The sequence below is a fragment of the Battus philenor genome, unplaced genomic scaffold, assembly GCF_028537555.1.
Source record: "Battus philenor isolate CCGP_79_NKW_IND1 unplaced genomic scaffold, ilBatPhil1.0.hap1 SCAF_20, whole genome shotgun sequence".
Classification (NCBI taxonomy): Eukaryota; Metazoa; Arthropoda; class Insecta; order Lepidoptera; family Papilionidae; genus Battus; species Battus philenor.
In genome coordinates, this window is record NW_027181683.1 from 5,777,075 (window position 1) to 5,797,117 (window position 20,043).

Consider the following 20,043-nt stretch of genomic DNA (forward strand, 5'->3'; position numbering starts at 1 on the left):
TTTCCAAAAGAAATTGTGGCGCACGAACTATTTTTATTACGTATTTAAAAGATAAACTTTGAAATAAATATCGAAGCCGACACATTTGTTTGTGTACGACCGCTTGCCCGCAGCTTGCGGCGCTCCAGATTAGGCTAATTATTTCTACAAAATGTTCTGTTCACGCTAGGGACTGTGTCGTTTTTCCCCTTTGCACTTATTGAATATTTTTAAAAAGAAACTTCTTTGCAAAGTACCGCAAACGCTGGCAATCCACTCGTTACAACTTGGCGCCAAATATATGTGTAGGTACAGCTAATACAATAGACGTATATTAGATGTATAGAAACAGTAGAATAGAAATATAGTATGGGTTGTATACTCGTATATTATAATGATTTATAGATTACATTTATAACTTTCCTGGAAGCGATCTGCACCAGCATTTTTTAGGACGAGCTGCCTTTGATTACTAGTGGTGACATACGGCACTGAAACGTCGTCTCACTTAAACGCTTGGGAACTCAAGGAACGAAATTAATCGGTATAGCCTGTGGATCGGTAAGTTGAAGTGGCAGTGGACAGATCACTCAGCGTGCAGGATAAATAGCCTCTGGGGCTTTAAGGTTCTGGAGGGGAAACCACGAACAGGCCAGCGCAAAGTAGGACATTTACCTTCAAGGGAGACAGACGACCTTGTTAAGGTTGACGAAAGACGCTGGATGCGGGCCACACGAGGGTCTGTCCAGAGAAATGTTAAAAAATTTCAAAATTAATGTTTGTTATTGCATCTTCAAGCTAAGTCGTTTAAAAATGGTTTGTTTACTAGAGAAAAAAAAAACTGTGCAAGTAGGTAATATAAATAAACTTGACCTGAATCCTTGTCTCAGAGCGCCTTTGTTCTTATTCGATCAGCGTTTATACTTGCCACTTTAAGAGTTTTATAAATGTTCTATTGATTTTTTCCATTATGTAAATAAACTATAATTTTCTTATTCTTAAACTCTGATTTAACTGATATAATGTGACTATAATTTCGTGAGTTTCGAACACGAATTATGAATCATTAACGTGTAATAAACATTACGAACATTATGACCACGGACGGGCAACCGCAGTGTAGAACGTCTACCTGTCTGGTGGAAAGGCCACCTTGTTTAAGTTAACGGAAGCCGCTGGAAGGCCGCCTCTGACCAGTAATATTGGAAATCTTTGGAATGGCGTGTATCCAGTCGTTAACGTCCTAAACTCGATAATCCCAGCGGTCATCAGTTCTGCGTGCCATGTGTCCTGATCACTGCCACTTCAATTTGCCAATCCACTGACCACATCGGTTACTTTTTTCTGTGTATAGAACTCCCTATTTATGATTCAAAGTCATAGAAGAAATTTGGAGCGTATTTCTCTTTATGGCTACTCTATATAATTCTCTTTATGGTCGACCTCCCATTAAATGGATCTGCGAGAAATCTTTGGACGCGGGCAGCGCAAGACTGGTCTACTTGGCGATCTTTGAGGGAGGCCTCTGCCTTGCTGTAGGCGACAGACGATTAATATGATGGTTATAAATACATATTTCAATATAAATTGTATCAGTGTCTTGACTTTTCGAAGGTGCTTGGCAATGCCTATCCGAAAAAATAAATATTTGTTTTATTGCGTCATCGGTGAATCTTTTTGGCTACATAAATCTCACGCGAGTATCGGATTTCCCTGACACCTTCACCAATGTGCGAAAGGGACTAGAAGATATAGTACAAGTTTTTTACAACCTTCTGCACTGAATCTTGTTTGTCAGATCCATTTGGAAGTATACGCATTAAAATAATTTGATTTGAGGGCAAGGTAATCCCACTTCTGTTCACTGTAGGCTAGGACTATTGAGTGTTAAGGATTTGTAAATAAGTAGTTAGAAAATTACTGTTTTTGCCAATTTTGTCTATTTGTATTGCCATACATTTATTTTTATAAGCGTTTTATATTATAACATGTAGCAAGGTTAAGTTTACCTAGGCGAGAGTTTATGTCGCTTTTATTACATTAATGTTCGCCTTCGCCCGAGACAAGATTTTACATAAATTACTTATCGATTACTCTTATAAATTATTCATACTGTGCAAATGACTCAAAGTTTTAAATAATTCCTCTTTTGCATAAACTTTTTAAATTTAAATATACATGTGATTTATTTAGAATGAAAGAGACAATTTTTTTCGCTATAGTATTCGTATAAAGGATTTTTGTAATGTCCATTATCTATTAAAATAAATACATATTTCGATAAAATCATACCTTAACTTGATTTTTTCACAAGTGTCTAAATATTGATTCCTAATAAAAAGTTCTGTCGAAAAAAAAGTTACGCAGAAATATGAAAAATTTAAAAGATGCAATTACTACTGAAGTTGTGTACTTGGTAGTTTGCAAAATTCACTTTGAGGTCCCTATTTATTTATTCATACTCGTAACTAACACAGAACAAAGCCTGTGTGGTTAGCTATTTCGTATATAATTCCTAGACTGTCAAAATGTACTATACAGTTTTAAGCTTGTGTATGACATTTTACACAATAGTATGTTTAGGACTTTTACATGGAATTAGCTATATTCAATGCTTTAGCATTTTTGTTGTTTATGCTTACATATTCCGCAAAACTTGCTACATTTGATTAACACATTTGAATTTTGATTTTTTTTTATTAATATATTGAATCAATAAGAGTTTGTCTTCCATCTCATCTAATGGAAAGTGTAGATGAAGACGAAGGTGGTACATGCCCATCCCAAAGGAACCTGTTTACTCTACTCTTGAATGCTGCAGAGTCCAATTTATCAGGAAAATAGACCCGGGCAGATCGTTCCAAATCTTGGCGACTCTCACCAAAAACGAGCTGTCAAACGGTTTAGTTACTGGAATTTTGCGTGCGAAATTTGAATTATGTCTTACAAGGAAATAAATAGGTCGGAATACATTAATAACAATTTTTTTAAGGGCTTAAATAAAATATTTCATCTTCTTTATTGTACATATAACGTAAAAAAGAACAAAAGGTTATAATAACACAAAAAAGTACAAGGAGCGGACTGATCATTCGAGGCAATTTCTTACAGATAACCATAATTATAGAAACAGGCGAAGGACAGGGAGCGCGTAGTCGACGTATATAATGTACGAGATAGTCTGGATATTATAAACATGTAATGTAATCAAAAAGACAAATACACACGTATTTTATTATAATTTATTTAAATACATTTAAATATATATACTTATGATAAATACGTTATTTAAAATTTCTTTACACTACATTGGTTATTGGCACATAAACCGTGAATAAGCAGTGTTAGTCCAGCGGTAGAGGTCTAAGACCTGCGGTCTCAACTCGGAAACTCTAATCCAACACTTTCTTTGAAACGTAATTTTGAATTATACATTTTTCTTCTTTCAGCAAAATTATTGATCTATTCTATTTTCTGCTTCCAGAACCTAGAAAAAAATGCCGACAGAGTCGATTTCTCCTGCAGAGTCCGTAAGCAGCGAAAGATCATCAAGAACTAATTCAACCAATTGCGTGGACAGCAATTCTGCCAAAGATAGTGCCTGTGATTCGTTAAATAGTTTATTAGCGGATAAAGTGAATAAAACCTGCATAAATTCTTGTCTAGAAGAATGCTTCGATGCACAATATTCTCTCGGAGATCGATACTCCGTATCTTATGGAAACAACTCCAAAAATGTGCCGCAGAAAAGGGGATCTTTTTGTTGCAGTAAGTACACAAACAAATTTCTCTGAACTAAAAAAAATAGTAGTATCATAAAAACAAAAACATTTTACATGACTAGATAGATCATTTTCTAAAATATAATCGGTACTGAATGTTGACCGAAATCACGACTATTAAAAATTACGAAAGAATTTTCATTCGGAGTAAAGAGAGATTCTCTATCTTAACTAAAATTAAACACTGATGTTTCAAGGTAATCACATCATTATACCAAATTTTCTTTAATTAATTGTTTTTTTTCTACATATGAGGGAATAATGTCATAAAAGTGTTTCATAGGCGTATGAGTGACTTCTTGTGGCATAGTTTGCCAACGCAGTATCTTGTCGCACTTTAGTCGTTTCTCAATATACATCGTCTATAAACAAAGCGAGTAATATGATATTTGCAAGGAATAGTACATTTAAAATAAGGATATTTGTGTCATGTTTTTGGATGTAATTACAACGATGCACAAATAGCACAATAGCACAAAGAAGGGGCGCTTAAGTCGCCGGAGCGTTAGAATCTCTGTAGTCGTTATTTGCTTTTTGTCAAATAATACAACCACCGAAACTGTGTTATCATCAAAATTATGATAGCGATGAACATTATTCAGGTTATATCACCCACATACAAATTATTAATAAAATTTTTTTGACCTTATCGATGTTAATATTATTGAAAAATAAAAATAAAAGTGGACTATTTAATATTATTATTTAGTTAATAAGGGTTGAAATGTTGAGTCAATACATAAACTAACATAACATATTGTTCTAACCAATCTGAATGCCTTTAACATTAATTAAAATTTAACACAGAAAGGTTATCCCACGACACGTGACCTGAAAATTTTATTACAATGAAAATTACAATGGTGACGTAATTAAGTCAAAGCTTGTTCTAATTACCGTGCCAGGCATAACTCTTTCTAATTATGGTTTTTAGAAACAACGGCTTTTTTAAAAACAATGTAAATAAGGTCGGAATTTCGTATAAAGGTTATGAAGCATATGGAGTATTACTAGGCGTGCAGTATTTTATAAAGTTGGGATTGAAATATTTTAAAACTATGCAACACTATAGTATCTATATGCCGCAATCAAATTGTAAAAGTTTTACGATAAACGATTTTTTTTTGCCGTGAAAATTGTCCTAAAGTGACTGCCGCTGGGACCTGACTCTTAAGTGGAGACCACGTAACGTCAAGCCCAGCTTACGATGCTTCCTAAAAAGTGGACAGATGACCAGCAGTGGACATCCTGCCGCTGGAATGATGTGTATGATAATGATAAAACTGCCCTGTAAAATCACTTATTCTAATTTTAAATGGTTAAATAAATATAGTTAAATTAAAGAAAAAAAAACCTAAAATTCTAGAATGCAGAATTCAAAATTCTACCTTTGAAGTCGTAATGAATGAATTCTACTTAATACCTTTGTAATTGCTAAATAAATTGGGGTAAAAAATTAGATTAGAATTAGAGAATTAGAATGTTAAAAATCTTCTACGCGTTTGATACAAATTTTGACTGACCATTGTTATTTGATCAGTCCATATAACTCGTTAAGCTGATACGTAATTTTCTTTCCTCAAAACAAAATTGTTGTTAATTTAAATGAAAGCTAGCTGTCATTATCATTTGTTGTGTCAGTGGGAGCTATTGTCAAATTGTGCATTTATTAAATTTTAGGAGTCTATTTAACGGAGAATACATACGTAAATTTAAACGGATTTTGTTAAAATATAATAGTTACTTATTATATCTAGGAAGTTGAATGAGAATGGAGATTTTTGCCTTGGATAAGAACTTGAATCGATGCCGGAATGATCGTTTAAGTAGTTTTTATAAAAGAAAAATCGATCTAGGAATATCTTGCGAATTTTAAGGCTATTTGAATTTGCCCATGTTTGCCTGAAGAAAGAAATTATTGAGCAATGTTCGATTTTTTTCCATCGTCATAGTTACAGCCCTAGGCCGCCCTCTGTTGGACGCAGGGCTAACATATTTTTCCAATAGGATCAGTTGGAAACCTGCATCCAGCGTCTTCCGAACACCTTAACTACCTACTTAAGGTCGTCCTCGTCATCCACGTACAAGATGTGTAGACGAGGTCGTCTACACATCTTGTACGTGGATGTCTTTCGCTTGAGAGTCTCTGATCTCTATTGTCTTCTTAAGCACATCAAAAGCCTTTTATAATATTACAGTAAGTTGTCAAAGCATTTACGATATTTACAATTAAATAACGGAATCTTTTTTACGTAAAGACAATTAATTATATTCACATAGATAATCTAAAATTAATGTTTGTGTTAAAATTTACGGTAGTCGCGTCCTTCAGAGCGTCACAGCTGACAATGAGCGACCTGCCTTGGATTATATTAATTATAAACATCGCGTGTTGCGCATACAAATTTCATATTGATTTGCATTCAGATATTATAGTTGACGTACGTGATCAGAAAGAGTTGATATGATGTAATAACGTTATAACAGTATTGGATGTTTAACGTCATACATGAAGTCAATGAAACTATCAAAAGTTGTTGCTTTTGTTCTATTGTGTTCTGTAAAGCTATGACGATGATTCATATTATTTAATATCGTCTCCGCGATTTTAGTCATCAATTCTGCATTACTATTGTAATTTTCCTAAATTAACATATTTTTAATTTGGTAAATCGAAAAAAAGTAATTTGGAAATGAAATTAGTTAAATTAGATATGGATATTTTTTCGAGTACGTATCCGTTTTTTTATTTAAAAACTTTTTATACATTTTCGTATTATTGCGAACTTAATGCCTTTTGCGTCTGTGTACGTTTTATTTTTTATACGTACATCATTATTATTTCAGATATATAAAGTCCACTGCTGTGCCTAGCTCTATCTTAAATAGCAGCGGAGACAAGCGGCCCGCATTAAGCATTTTACAACGCCATTACAAGGTTGAGGGTCCATTTTGTGGGTAGATGGCAAATGTTGCGCTAGCCGCGCCCACATGGAGACCACATTGAGTGCAAAATCTTAAAGCCTTGGTCAATTACTTTCGTTCGTTTGCAGATCTCCTCATTACCGATACGATATTTAAAATAAATCCCGATTATACTCAACTCCACAGATCGTTGAGTTACTTTGACCTTGCACATGAGGCCCGAAGTGAGAGTTTTGGCACGTTTCCGTCCCGTAAGTGATAACACACATTGGTCATACACCTTCGTCTTAAGGCACTGCGGGATGTTAGACGAGACGTATTGTAGTTTCCTGTCTAATGTGTGGAAAGTAAATAAATCCTTTCCGTATCTTTTTTTTGTTCGAAAAAGGATACCTATAAAAATGTAAAACATATTTATGTGTGCACCTCGATTCATAAGGTAATAGTTTCAACGTATTTTTTTTACGAGCGCTTTGATTTAAATTAGCTTCTCAAAAAGTGTTGCCTCAAGTAAGCCAACTCACAACTTATAAAAAAACATTTCGTATCAAATAAGCATTCCAAGCAGGTTATTATAGGATCTATGAACTCTTATCACCTTTATACTCTCCTATTTTAGTCGTCTTCTTCCATAAGACGAGTTTTTATTTTCTTAATCGGGTTAATAAATATTTCTTTGAGCAACGTATGTGCTTTTATAATAAAATTCCATTAAAATTGTGCCAAAAATAGCTGTCTGTGTGCTAAGGATGATTACAATGTAATTGAGTACAAAATAGCCAGAGAACAATGTAAAGAGCTATGCCCGGAGTTTCGTTGCAAGATCGAATCAGAAATAAGGAAATTCGTAGAATAACTAAGGTCATCGATGTAACTCAAAGAATTGCATGTGCGTGGCAAGTGGTAGTGGGCGGGGCATATCGCTGTGCAAGCGATGGTCATTGGTGCCGAAATGATCCCGAGTGGCGACCACGAGTCTGTAAACGCGGCGTGGGTAGGCCCATATCTAGGTGGAATGACATACTGAAGTCGCGAGAATTCCCTGGGTGCGAGCAGCGTAAGACCGGTCATCGTTGCAATCTTTGGCTTGCAGTAGGCGTTTAGCAGCCAAAAAAAAAACAAGAAGAAAAAACGACTTCATGGTATTTAGCATACCTTGGGATGATTTCGTTCATATAGTTCAATTTTTTTTTAAAATATTGATTCCTTGCTAAATTTTTTTTCCTACTCGTCTCAAGTATGAGTTATTAATCATCCGAACTGGTGGTAAATAGATAGATCGTTACCTTAATAAGATATGTAATCCATCCTATATAGAAATAAATGGCTTATAAGGTTTTGAACTGTTTCATATTAATAATATTTTATTTCATTTTATCAAAGCCAATAATGTATAAATCAATCACATCGCTTTTAATATTTAATACTAATCGTAACAAAACAAATCACGCGTTGTCGCTCGCTCTGATAATTGACTTGATGTTTAATTCGCATTTGCATGCGAAAATTTGACGTTCAAATTTGTGTATACCTGTGAAAGAATAAAATACCTTTGGATTGGATATACGTAAAGCTGCTAATTATAAAACAATATGTTAATCAAATAATATTTAATTTCCCATATGAATGCACTTGCTAACCCTAAAGTCACGATTAACACTATTGAATTATTATTTTTCACAACATTGTTTTTAGTGTTGAGTGAAGATAGGCTATTTATTACTCGTAAGTCATAGCTCCTGGGAAATAATTATGTAATAAAATCGTACATATTTTAATTACATGAACCTTCTACATGATTTAATTAAGTTCCTATATCCCACAAGTGGAGTAAAGAGCGTACATAATGCCTCGCCATCCCGGCCGATGTCTTCCCTATTTGTTCCATTTTTAATATTATCGTTATCCACCATGACTACTTAGGAAGACCACGTTTGCCATTTTCTTAGGAATTATCGTCTGTTTGCCTATGGTGGAGGTTCCTTCGGAGCATATCCGATGTTCGATCCAGGTCTTGAATTTAGGACAAGCTTATCTAGTACACCATATTTTCAGGATATAATTTATACTACGGAAATGCACAATTTAGACATACCGCGTAGGGATGCGCTTACACCAGTGGAGAAATGTCAGTTTACATCTAAGGAAAAAATAATTCAAGTGATATTTCATAATCTAAAAATTTTATTTTGTGTGGTCGTAAGAATTATTATTTCTCGTAGAACCACCGGTGAGTTTTAGTGTATTTGAAGTGAGATCTTGCTTAGACGCAGAAAGTAGAAAAAGCGGTGTAATACTTCCTTTTCTCTCCTACTGCATTCTTCTCCCTCCGAGACTTTGGCTCGAACGGTGCCCTGGCGCCGGCTTTTTACATTGATCTTTACAGCGGATGAACAGTCCACTGTGAAGGCCCCCGTCACAAGACTAGAAACAATACAAGAGGAATGAAAGAGTCTCTTTATTAACTATGTTTGTTTATAAATTCAAGAATTTTTTTATGCCTTCTGTTTTTTCTGGTAGAATAATTTATATATTTTTCAAAAATGTTAAACGAAATTTTAAAAATTAACAACATATATTTTTATTTAAACAGTAAAAGGAAGCAAAATGTAGGCAACGTTAAAAATTACGACGTGCTTATGAATAGATTTCCCACAATTGGTTTACCCACTGGTGTCAGTATGTTACATGCCCCCGGTTTTACATTATACAAAGGCAGTTAAAGTGGTTGCTTAACATATAACTATCGGTAAGAATGGCTTTATTCGCAATCGCGGCGCCGTGATCGTTCAATGTTCAATAAATATTCTCATAGTTAAGTATAGTGAACGGTCGATAAGTAAGGCAAGGATGTAGTAAAAAATGGAAGTGCTGTGTACAGGTTTACTATAGACAATATTTTGTATTGAAGTATGATTTATATAGTATCAATTAGATAATAAGCAATTTTGAAGATCTGGTGAATATAGACATAAAGTTATGTCAAAAGCCCTTCAGAAAGTTTTGTATATCCAAATATTAAACAGGGTCTCTAGTTATAATAGTAATAATTTTATAGTAATTAATGTAGATCTTATTTAATATCAATTAATGTATGGCACACCTTATCGAAGAATAAATAATTTTAGAAACAATAAGTAAGATATTGATGATATAAGGAAAAACGTTTTCAAAATTCGATTTGCTACTCAATAAAATTAAATTTTTATTCTTTTAAATATTCTACACCTATAACCAATCAACTTGTACATCTAATCTGGCCACAAATACTGTTATGATTTAAAAAAAAATTATATTACTGTAAATAAATTCTCATCCTTATATGAATATTTATAGTGTCTTCTCTTTTTCGTGCCAATCGTTTTTAAAGTGATTGATAGTTACTTTTAGAGAGTAAGGTCCAAAACACTACGATAGTTTGTAGTGAAGTTCATGTAAGAATCCACAAAGTGTCGATACATTGCCTGTTTTTATACATAAAAAGTATTACTTTGAAGAATTAAATAAAAATGTTCTTTTTTTAAATTTACTTTGTTAATATGGTCATAGTTCCCGGTAGCAATCTTTTTAATCGAAAGATTGGTAAGTTATGTGGTAGTATACAGTATTCGCTATATAGAGCTAGTTTCGGAAAATGTGTAGCTTATTGGTTAGTTATAAAGAGGTAAGCATGCATTTACATTGGCAGCAAAATGCAATCTACATTTGTCGAGCAAAAAATATAACAAATGATGTTCACTTCAAAGGTAAGAAAATACGACCTGTGACTTTTAGCTTCTCGGACAGTTTCATGAAAAGTTACTAAACCTTTTATATTGTCTCATACATAGATCCAGTTAGCCGGACGATTTGGGGTGTGATCCTAATATTAATGTCAATCAGCGGTTTTATCTTCTCACCGTTGGATTTTATGCTGTGGGAAAAGCTAAAAATGAGGCCTGGTTTGTAGTTGTTTTTTTTTTAACCCAAAGTACCGACTTGTGTCAATAATATATATTTATATTTACATGCCACTACACGATCAAATGCCGAGTACGGATTTATTCGTATTACATTCGTGGTAAAATTTAATTGAAGAAAGATAATAATTTATATATTAAATTTATATATATTAACCTAAAAATAAGTTTATATTTATTATTTATACCCATACATATCATTTCATCACATGCATTGATTGAATTAATTTCAATAAAGTAATTTTAACTGTAAAATATATTACGTAAAAATAAAAATAAATAAGGTCAATATCTTTAACATACCATACATCGCCGTAGAATAATTTATTTTAAGGTATATTTTTGTATTTATTATAAGACTCATAAATTACATAATACATAAACTAAATCAATTAAAATTGTAGATAATTTATGATAATTTTTTCTCTGATTTTTGTTAAAATATTCAAGAATGATGGGTATTAGTATCTTCCAAATACGTTTGAAACATAAAAATTGTGCTAAGCAACGTGCATGACAAACGTGGCGAGAAAAGGCACATACCCCCGTAATAGTAATCCATGGAGGAGGTTTGTGCCTAGCAGCGGAAGTCTTACGGCTGAAATGATGATGGCGATTGTATTGTAATCTCTGTTGGCGAGACAAAATATTTATATAAATTTAATGTAATTATTTTGTTATTTTTAGGTTTGCCACCTTACGAATGGTGGGCGGATCCGCCAGATGAAGTGAAAATGAGAGTTCATATATTCAACGTGACGAACCACGATCGGTTTCTGCAAGGTTTGGACGCGAAACTGAATCTGGAAGACATCGGACCTATAGTTTATTTGTAATTACTGAATTATGTTTAAAATTTTTTAATTTTATTAACACATATCCTCGGTAATTTTAATATTACACATTTGAGAAAGGTTTTCGAGTGGCAACTACGCGCTGGTAGACGTAGTGTGGGTTGGATCCCCACTAGGTAGATCGATGACGAAGTCAATGTGGCAGGAAGTTGTTAGATAGGGGCAGTGCAAGTCCGGTCATGTTGGCGATCTTTGGGGGAAGGAATGGATTGTAGTGGGCGTCAATCGGCTGATATAATGATGATAAATAACTGCATTGTGTCTAATTTTACAAGCATATCTTTAATTGATTATCATCATAACGATGATAATCAATTAAAGATATGCCGATGAACATAAATATTTATATATTTGAATAGAGATTTTATACAATCTTTAATCTTTCCGTTACGTGTACAATTTATCTGCTATCGCGGTCAACGTGACGGTCCGTCGCTGAGATTGCATTACACGTGATAATAAAGACGCATTATCTTTTGAATAACGCGCGGTTGCACAAGCATGCAAGTAATTAAGAATACAATGCAAATTATGCATATTTCCTAGTATAGTCAAAGTTTCGAAGTTTAAACGAAGTTTTGAATATTTTTCTTATAAACGTTTTTGTTACTCTTTGTTCCCACTGCTGTCAGTGTTATAGCTCTGTTTATATAATTCAATGTTACATGTCACCCATCCTCTGTAGATTTCCAATAAAACTGGTCGAAAGCGTCTTTTTACGACCTTAACAAGATGGTCTGTCCACCTTGTCCATCATGGTCTCCATTCTACAACCATTAGAACCCAGCGGCGGTTCTGCACGTTAAACAGCCTGCACTTCAACTTGCTTATCGGTTGTCAGTTACTTTCGTTCATCTATGAGTCTTCTTATTTCTGCTTTGATCTCTTAAAGGAGCCCCTCTTCATAGAACACAAAGTATTAAAAATATTTGAACTTAACAGTTCAAATATTTTTAATACTTTGTGACGATTTATGATCGTATTTTTTTGACGGATGGTTACTGCCATGTAAAAACGAGGATTATGGTAAGCGCACTGGCTGAGTGCGCTTACCATAATCCTCGTTTTTTGTATATAAGCTTGGATAGATATTTCCCTTTCCTAGTAGATTCTAGGGCCACAGGCCTTTCCAAAAAAATATTTTCACTTAATTGGTAAGCTTATCAGCTTGGGCGAACCGCATTAGCCTAAAAGCATTAGCGTCAAAAGTGAAAGAGAGCATTATGAAACCGAGAGAGAAATGAAAGGGAATAATGTTATAATGTATGAGAGCGCACGCGGAAAAATAGGTGCCAGTAACATAAAAAGTGCTATTAAAATGTAAAGCGGTAATAAAGAATTAAAACCTAAGTCTGTGATTTATTTGCAATATGATAATAAAAATTAAAATAAAGACTGTACTACCATAGAATCTAACACCAAAACAAGGTTTAAACAAAACGATATCAGCGCTTTAATTCCTTAAATCCGCGGTATCTTTAAGTACAATAGAGCAGCGGTGACAATTCGTCACCATAAAACAAAAACAAAACAGGTAAAAGTCTATGAAAGACTAGCGCACCGTGGCTCGTATGCGATCCCACAGGTCCGTTAACACACACACACCCAAACGCCCATGGACACTATCGTTTGAAACAATGCACTTTATTATAAACATCCTTTAAATTATTTTTTAATTGCTTAATTTTTAAATCTTGTGTGTAGTTATTAACAGATTAGATTACAGATTATTTGATAATTTCAATTGTTATAATTGAGCATACTTAGCCTGAATTGTATTACAGTTCGCTATTTTTAATTTTTTTCGTTGCTGCTGTGTGTATTGTTTATAATAAATATATTATTGTTAAACACATGTATTCAAAATTTGTGAGTGGATTGTAATAATTGAAAAAACCTAATTTTTAAAATTAAACTAATTTGGTTAAATAATTAGATTAATTTATTTACAGGGAGAAGCTCCAACACTATAATATTAATTTCAACGACAACGATACCCTATCGTACACTGCCAAGAGATCGTTGATCTACCTGCCTGATGAAAATACCATAGATTTAAATGAAACCATAGTCGCTCCTAATTTAGCTGTCTTGGTGAGTCTTTTTTTTACTTTCATTTTTTATTGTTGGGAAAAAAGGCTGCTTGATCGACAACAAAGTTACGATCGAGAGAAGTCGCTAGCTGCGGGCAGCGCAAGATCGGTAATCGTGGTGATCTATGGAGGAGGCCTGTGCCTTTCAGTGGACGTCTATATTATCTTACTAACATAACGATTATCTATTTTTGATAACGGCCAATTGCTTTTTGCTACCTTGTAAGTAAGCTTTAACAAATTTTATCGGTTTATTTTGTACCTCTACAATATCGAATTAGGAATGACAGACTTATAGACGAACGAAAGTGAACGGAATAGCCAATCGTATTGGCTACTGGAAGTAGCAGAAGGCAGGCCACATAATGCGTAGAAGAAATGTCCGCTGGTTTGTTTAGATTCCGGAGTGGAAACCACAGGCCCGCAAGTGCAGCGTAGGATGTCCATCAAGGTGGAGGTTCAGGTCGCCGAAAGACGTTGGATGCAGAACGTTTCCAACCGGTACTATCATAAATGTGTGGTGAACACCTATGTCCAACTGTGTCAAGTCCTGCGACTGAAATGATGATGATAAAATTATTAGAAAATTTATTAAAGCCGTGGACGTGGCAAGTGTTATTAACCTTTGGTTCGTATGCTCAGGTCTAAGAAAACATTTCGTCTATGTTACTAGGTACGGTATAATCGGAGCAAATTACTGCTCTGCTGTGACGGATCAGCAATTTTTACTCAACAGTCGTAAGTTAAAGAAAATTATACAATAAGAATCGATATAAACAAAGTCTATTGATAAGGTTTTCAAGGCAAAGTTTATATTTGCGTAAACACTCTGAGCGTACAGGTCGGGTGACCACAAATGCGGCATTATGCTAATAAGTAATGAAAAAATCATAGATAGATTTATAAGATATGAGATGTAACATATCATCACTTCAGACATAGTACATCTACTTCTAGACCAGCTCGGCCAGCACGCAGCGTTTTGCGACGACCTGAATAAGATCGTCTTTCCACCACGTGGTCAGATGTCTTATGTTGTGCTTGCCAGCCCGTTGTATCCACTCCAGAACCTTAAAGTCTCAGCGGCTATCAATTACGCGCTATGTCGGTTACTTTGGTTCCTCTATGAATCTTCTTATTTCTCATTCGAGCTCGTAGATAAATTGCGACCATAGTACACCTATCCCCCGATTTACACGGTACTTGTTTTACACGTTTTCTCTTTTACACGGTTTTCCAAATAAGTTTTTTTTTGTTTTAATAACCGATTTTATTACCATCTCTTATAATGTAAACATTTCTGCTTTAAACATCGAATCGACGCAAATAACTTGGAGTGATGAAAGTGAATGAACCTTCAATTCCGAAAAAAAAGAATGAGAGTAATTTCTTTTTGGTTCTTCTCTTTAATGTATTGTAATTAAATAAAAAAAAACAGTGTTTCCGTAATATATTAAATATTTAAAATTGTCAATGCATTTTTTTTATTTCTGTGTACACCTAAAAATATTGAAAAAAATCACAACTGTTAAATAGCAAAATCATGCATTTTCTGTAAGTTTTTCGATTTACCCGTTTTTGACTTGAAAATTTTTTATCTTCGATTTACACGTTTTTCTCAGGAACGTATCTACCGTATAAATCCGGGGATAGGTGTATTACATATATGTATTGCTTTTGGTTAGTTTCAATTAAAATAATGTTCTGTTATAGATAATTTAAATGAAGATGAATTTATTTATCGTTAAGTTTTAATATTTGCTGTATTGTTTATGTATATGTTTGTTTACACGTTGTTAATAAAATATATGACTCAATTGGTCACCCTACGGTGTTAATCAGAAAATACTAATTACTAGTTTTGCAGTGGTTTGATCCTTGTGTCAGCAGTAATGATACGGACGTGTTATCATTTGTTTGTTTTGTTTTACAGGGAATGGCTTCCTATTTACACGACACAAATTACTTCGTACGGACAGGGTTCCGGCTTCTGGTTAATTCGCATGGCAGCGAATTTTTCGTTAAAAAGTCATTGTACGAATTTTTGTGGGACTACAGAGACCCCGTGTTGGCCACTTCTAAAAACATCGTACCTGGTATAGTCCCCGTTGATAATCTGGGGTTTTTAGTCCGGGTGAGTTTGCAAATTAACTTCAAATGTTTTAAAACGGAGTAAAACGTATTACAAATGAAGACTGTATATTTAAACATCAGGTGAAATTCCGCCTCTGAACTATCATGCAATAAAGTAAAGAAGGTTATCAAACAGAAACTATAGAGCTTCTGGAACCGCTGTACCACGCATTAGGAAAGAGCGGTGGAGTGGGGGCCTAGAATAAAAGAGCATTAGTGCCGCCAACGCGGGCGTTGACAGGGGACTGGCGGAATGGAGCGGCCCCTGTCTCGAAGCGCCCATATCTAAGGCATGGTGCGGTGGTTTTAGTAGTAATATAATAAAAAAGCCTATTACGTTGCAAAGTATTTTAAGTGACAGCGCAGTTTGGCAATGAATAACGTTAATTACTATATTAGAGATTTCCAAGAAAATGATAACAAAAAAAATATACCCGATAAATTCATTTTGGGCTATTGAAATCAAAAATCACTTAAAATTAATGATATATTAAGGAACGTAATATAGATTTTATTTGTAGATAAAGTAATCCACAGAATTGATCACTAGTAACCAATGGGTAAACAGTGGCTGTAAATAACAAAAAAGAACATAATGAGTCCTTTAAATAAAATTTCTAGGTGTACAATGATTTCATTGATGAGGTCACTGTAAAGATCGGAACGAAATGGGGACATCGTAATTTTTTTCACATTGATCGTTTTCACGGCGAGCCACAGCTGCCTGGGTTTGACCCTGACGTGAGTGCTTAATTAATAATCTGAATAAATACTTGCTTCGTGCCCTGAATTAAAGAAAAGGTGACCTGTTTTTACCGTCATTATAAGTCGACATCTATTTATAGCTAAACCAGTATTATTAAGTAAACAGCTTATCATTACTTATCGTTTAGTTATTTCTTTTGCTAAATAGTACGAAAAATTTCATGTAACAGTTCTTAAGTTTAAAATATAACGTTTCAAAAGAATAAAAACACATAACATTCCAAATAACAACTGGCATCGTACACGCTTTCATTCATATTTCAAAGGTTGTGTTAGGAAAGGATATTATGGTAAAAAATAAACCACATCCTTGTAATTAAATATTTTATAGCAGACATTTTGAACAGTCGTGGTCTAATGGTAAAGAGAGACTCGCGATCGTAAGTCGTGGGTTCGATTCTCTGGATACAATCTCATACATAATTCACGCTTTGTGTAATAATTATATCGTATTGTCATTGTTCATAAATAAGGTTCCAGAGGACGGACAGAAGCGTCCTCTGTGTACCATAATACCACATTACGATCGTCAACCCGCTTGCCAAGCGGGGCGATGATGGTAGCTCCCTCCATAGATATCTATGGTGAAGGCCTATGTCTTGCAGTCTAAGGGCTGGAACAACGACGACGATAGAAGATAAACATGCCTAGTATTATTATCAGGCTTATTTTCACATGTTAGATTGAAGATTTATGTAATGAAAAAATTGAAGTGGCGTTATAAGTCTCTAAACTCTTTGTAGTTTCCTGTCAGATTCTTCTTGATAGAATCAACATTTCGCACCTGGCAGCAGTATAATAAAGAAAATGAAATCATTAACACTATGTATAAATACGCATTTAAATGTACAGTTATATCAAAGTTTTGATTATATAGGTATATATATATAGGTCTTTAGGAAAGCCTGTTCGAAAGAATATGTATTGGTTTCATTCTAAAATTCTCCTGAGTCTTTCATGTTAATTTTCTTGTACAGAAATGTCCAGATCGAATTTTTGGCTCAACAGAAGGTGTAATGTATCACCAATATATAAGTAAAGAAGATGTATTATTGTATTGGAGAAAAACTGTGTGCAAACTCATGCCGCTGTATTTTGAAAGTGAGTATACATAAAATAATAGATTTTTAAAAAAGCATTCGGCCTTGCTTGATTTATAAGTATAAACAAGCAATGGTGGTCCAGCAATAAATAATAGCGACTAGCGATCGTAGGTCACGGCTTCGATTTCCGGGATACGATCTTATATAATCCAAACTTTGTGCATTAATTCTGTAGGATTGCGACTGCTCATAAACATGGTTCACACTGCGATTGTAAACCCGACAGTCAACTGTGGCGATTATGGTATATACCCCATAGATATCTTTGGGGGAGGCGTACTCCTTGCAGTGGGCCTCCATGGGCTGAAAAGACGACGGTGATGAAGAATTGTAAATGTTAGAAACTTGACTTTCAAGTCTTAAATACCCTGTTTAATTGTGAAATTTAATTTTATATACATGCTGATTGGTAATACATTTCAATGGAGTGAATGTATAATTCATTTGCTGTTAATTAAAGTATCATACATCCTATCTACATATTAATGGTTTTAAAAATAATTAATATAAAAAAGTAATGTAACATATTTCCAAAGATCACTTTAAAGCGGAAGTGATAATTTTAAACAGGACGTTTGGAAATAGATATAAGAGTATAAAACCTTTTGCTGACAAATTAGCTGATACATTTACTCTTTAAAGATTTTACACTTATTTCCAATCATCATATATAATAATGTCATACAATAAATATAGTAATATTAATACAATAAGAATATATGGAGACCATGTATATTCTGATTCGGTGAAACAAATAATGGAACGTGTCTGGGTATTCCTGATGGAGTCCTCGAGTTAAAAGATTTAGAGCGAATACTGGTGGCCCAGCACACAGCAAAAATAATACTCTCGTACATGTGAAAAATATTGAATTCTATTCCAGAATAATTTTAATAATTTATTGTCAATTCTTTATTATCTTTAATTACCTAAACTTCTGGCGGTTGGCCCGCCTTTAATTCATGATTTGCCCGAGTGGCCCCTAGTCTTAATAAGTCTGTGCAACCATGCTTTAGAGGATCGGGACTATGGGAGGCTAGCGAGCCGCAGCTCGTCTGCGTTCTTATGCTGAATAAGTCCACTTGCAGAAATAAACGTACAAGCATGCATAGACAGGCGTACGCGCGCACACACTCGCTTCCACAGACACTATCGCGCTCGGGCGAACTAAGGAATGTTTAACTTAATTCCTCCTTTTTTATAATAAGTATGTATAATAGTTATTAATGTAGTTTTTACTTATTTTTATTTAAATATTTAAAATTGTATTTCGTGAAATAAAAATGCTACAGTTATTATTTCGGCTGTAATATATTTCAGGTGAAATGGTGATGAACGATGTGCCTGTATACAGGTACAACTTATCGGAAGTCGTGTATGAGAGGGTGAGGAACGGCACGGATTGCTACGACACTCTACCCACACTACCCGCCGGCCTAAGCGACGCATCCAAATGTTACTACAGTAAGTTAATGAATAAAATATTTATTTTAACACTTTTCATACAGTTCCATTTTTTCGTGTAACTGAAACACCTTTTAACAAACAAAAACATTTATACTTTTATAATACAATAGTTAACCACCCATTTCGCATGGCACGCACTGCTTTGTAGATAATATCATAAAATTCATCCATCGTAATTTTTACAGCCAAAAAATATTTTGGATTACTTTAATATTCATATAGAAGTTAAAGTTTCAAAACGTGCCTCTTTTCGAGTAACCACCCTTGCGAGAGGAATTTCGTAATAGTCAAATGTCAAGCTGACCATTTGGTAAAAGAAATATTCTCTCCAAATTTCAAGTTCCTGAGCCTTATATTTAGTACATAGTATAACATATATATATATATATATGTATATATATATATATATATGTATATATATATATATATATATGTATATATATATATATATATATATATATATATATATAAATCTATCATTCGTGGCCGTAATTTAAGGTAAGGAAAAGATTTCATAATGTTGAGTTGATGCAATGATTACAGTTAAGGAAATATTTTTTTTATACTATGGCCGAGGGATACACATATTTTATATTAGATAATATGATCTGTCGGCAACAATCGCAGTTTGCGCAACAAGTCACGGAGAAGGTTATGTGCTGGATTTCTAAAAGTTTCGATTCAAGTCTTGAATTTATTTATAATATACGAATTTTATTAATAAAATGCCGCGAAACACTATTGGACAACCATTTACAAAATTCGTAACGCGTTTCAAAGTGAATTGATGGAAAAAGCTTATTATTTGATAAACGAATATTTAATTAAATGATTAGAATAGGCAGTCACGTAGCTTCATTATTTTGATTTTATTTGGGTTGTATAATAAATTGTATATAAATCTGTATTAAACTTCAACAAAATATGTGTTTTTGTGAAGTTTCTTCCTGCTTCTTCTTCACAACTAACACCTTGCTAAGCAG

At 33.9% G+C, this 20,043-nt stretch overlaps 1 protein-coding gene across 1 annotated transcript in view; it reads left to right on the top strand.

Moving 5' to 3' along the window:
- The window catches only part of LOC137922720 (scavenger receptor class B member 1-like), a 39,511-nt gene that overhangs the window by 14,985 nt on the left and 4,483 nt on the right, over positions 1-20,043 (top strand). Inside the window, exons 2-9 of the mRNA XM_068765764.1 lie at positions 3,464-3,747; positions 10,517-10,627; positions 11,333-11,477; positions 13,452-13,593; positions 15,526-15,726; positions 16,347-16,466; positions 17,468-17,591; positions 18,914-19,057. Of these exons, the coding sequence (XP_068621865.1) occupies positions 3,477-3,747; positions 10,517-10,627; positions 11,333-11,477; positions 13,452-13,593; positions 15,526-15,726; positions 16,347-16,466; positions 17,468-17,591; positions 18,914-19,057 (1,258 nt within the window). The 5' untranslated portion in view covers positions 3,464-3,476. The remainder of the gene's footprint in view (positions 1-3,463; positions 3,748-10,516; positions 10,628-11,332; positions 11,478-13,451; positions 13,594-15,525; positions 15,727-16,346; positions 16,467-17,467; positions 17,592-18,913; positions 19,058-20,043) is intronic.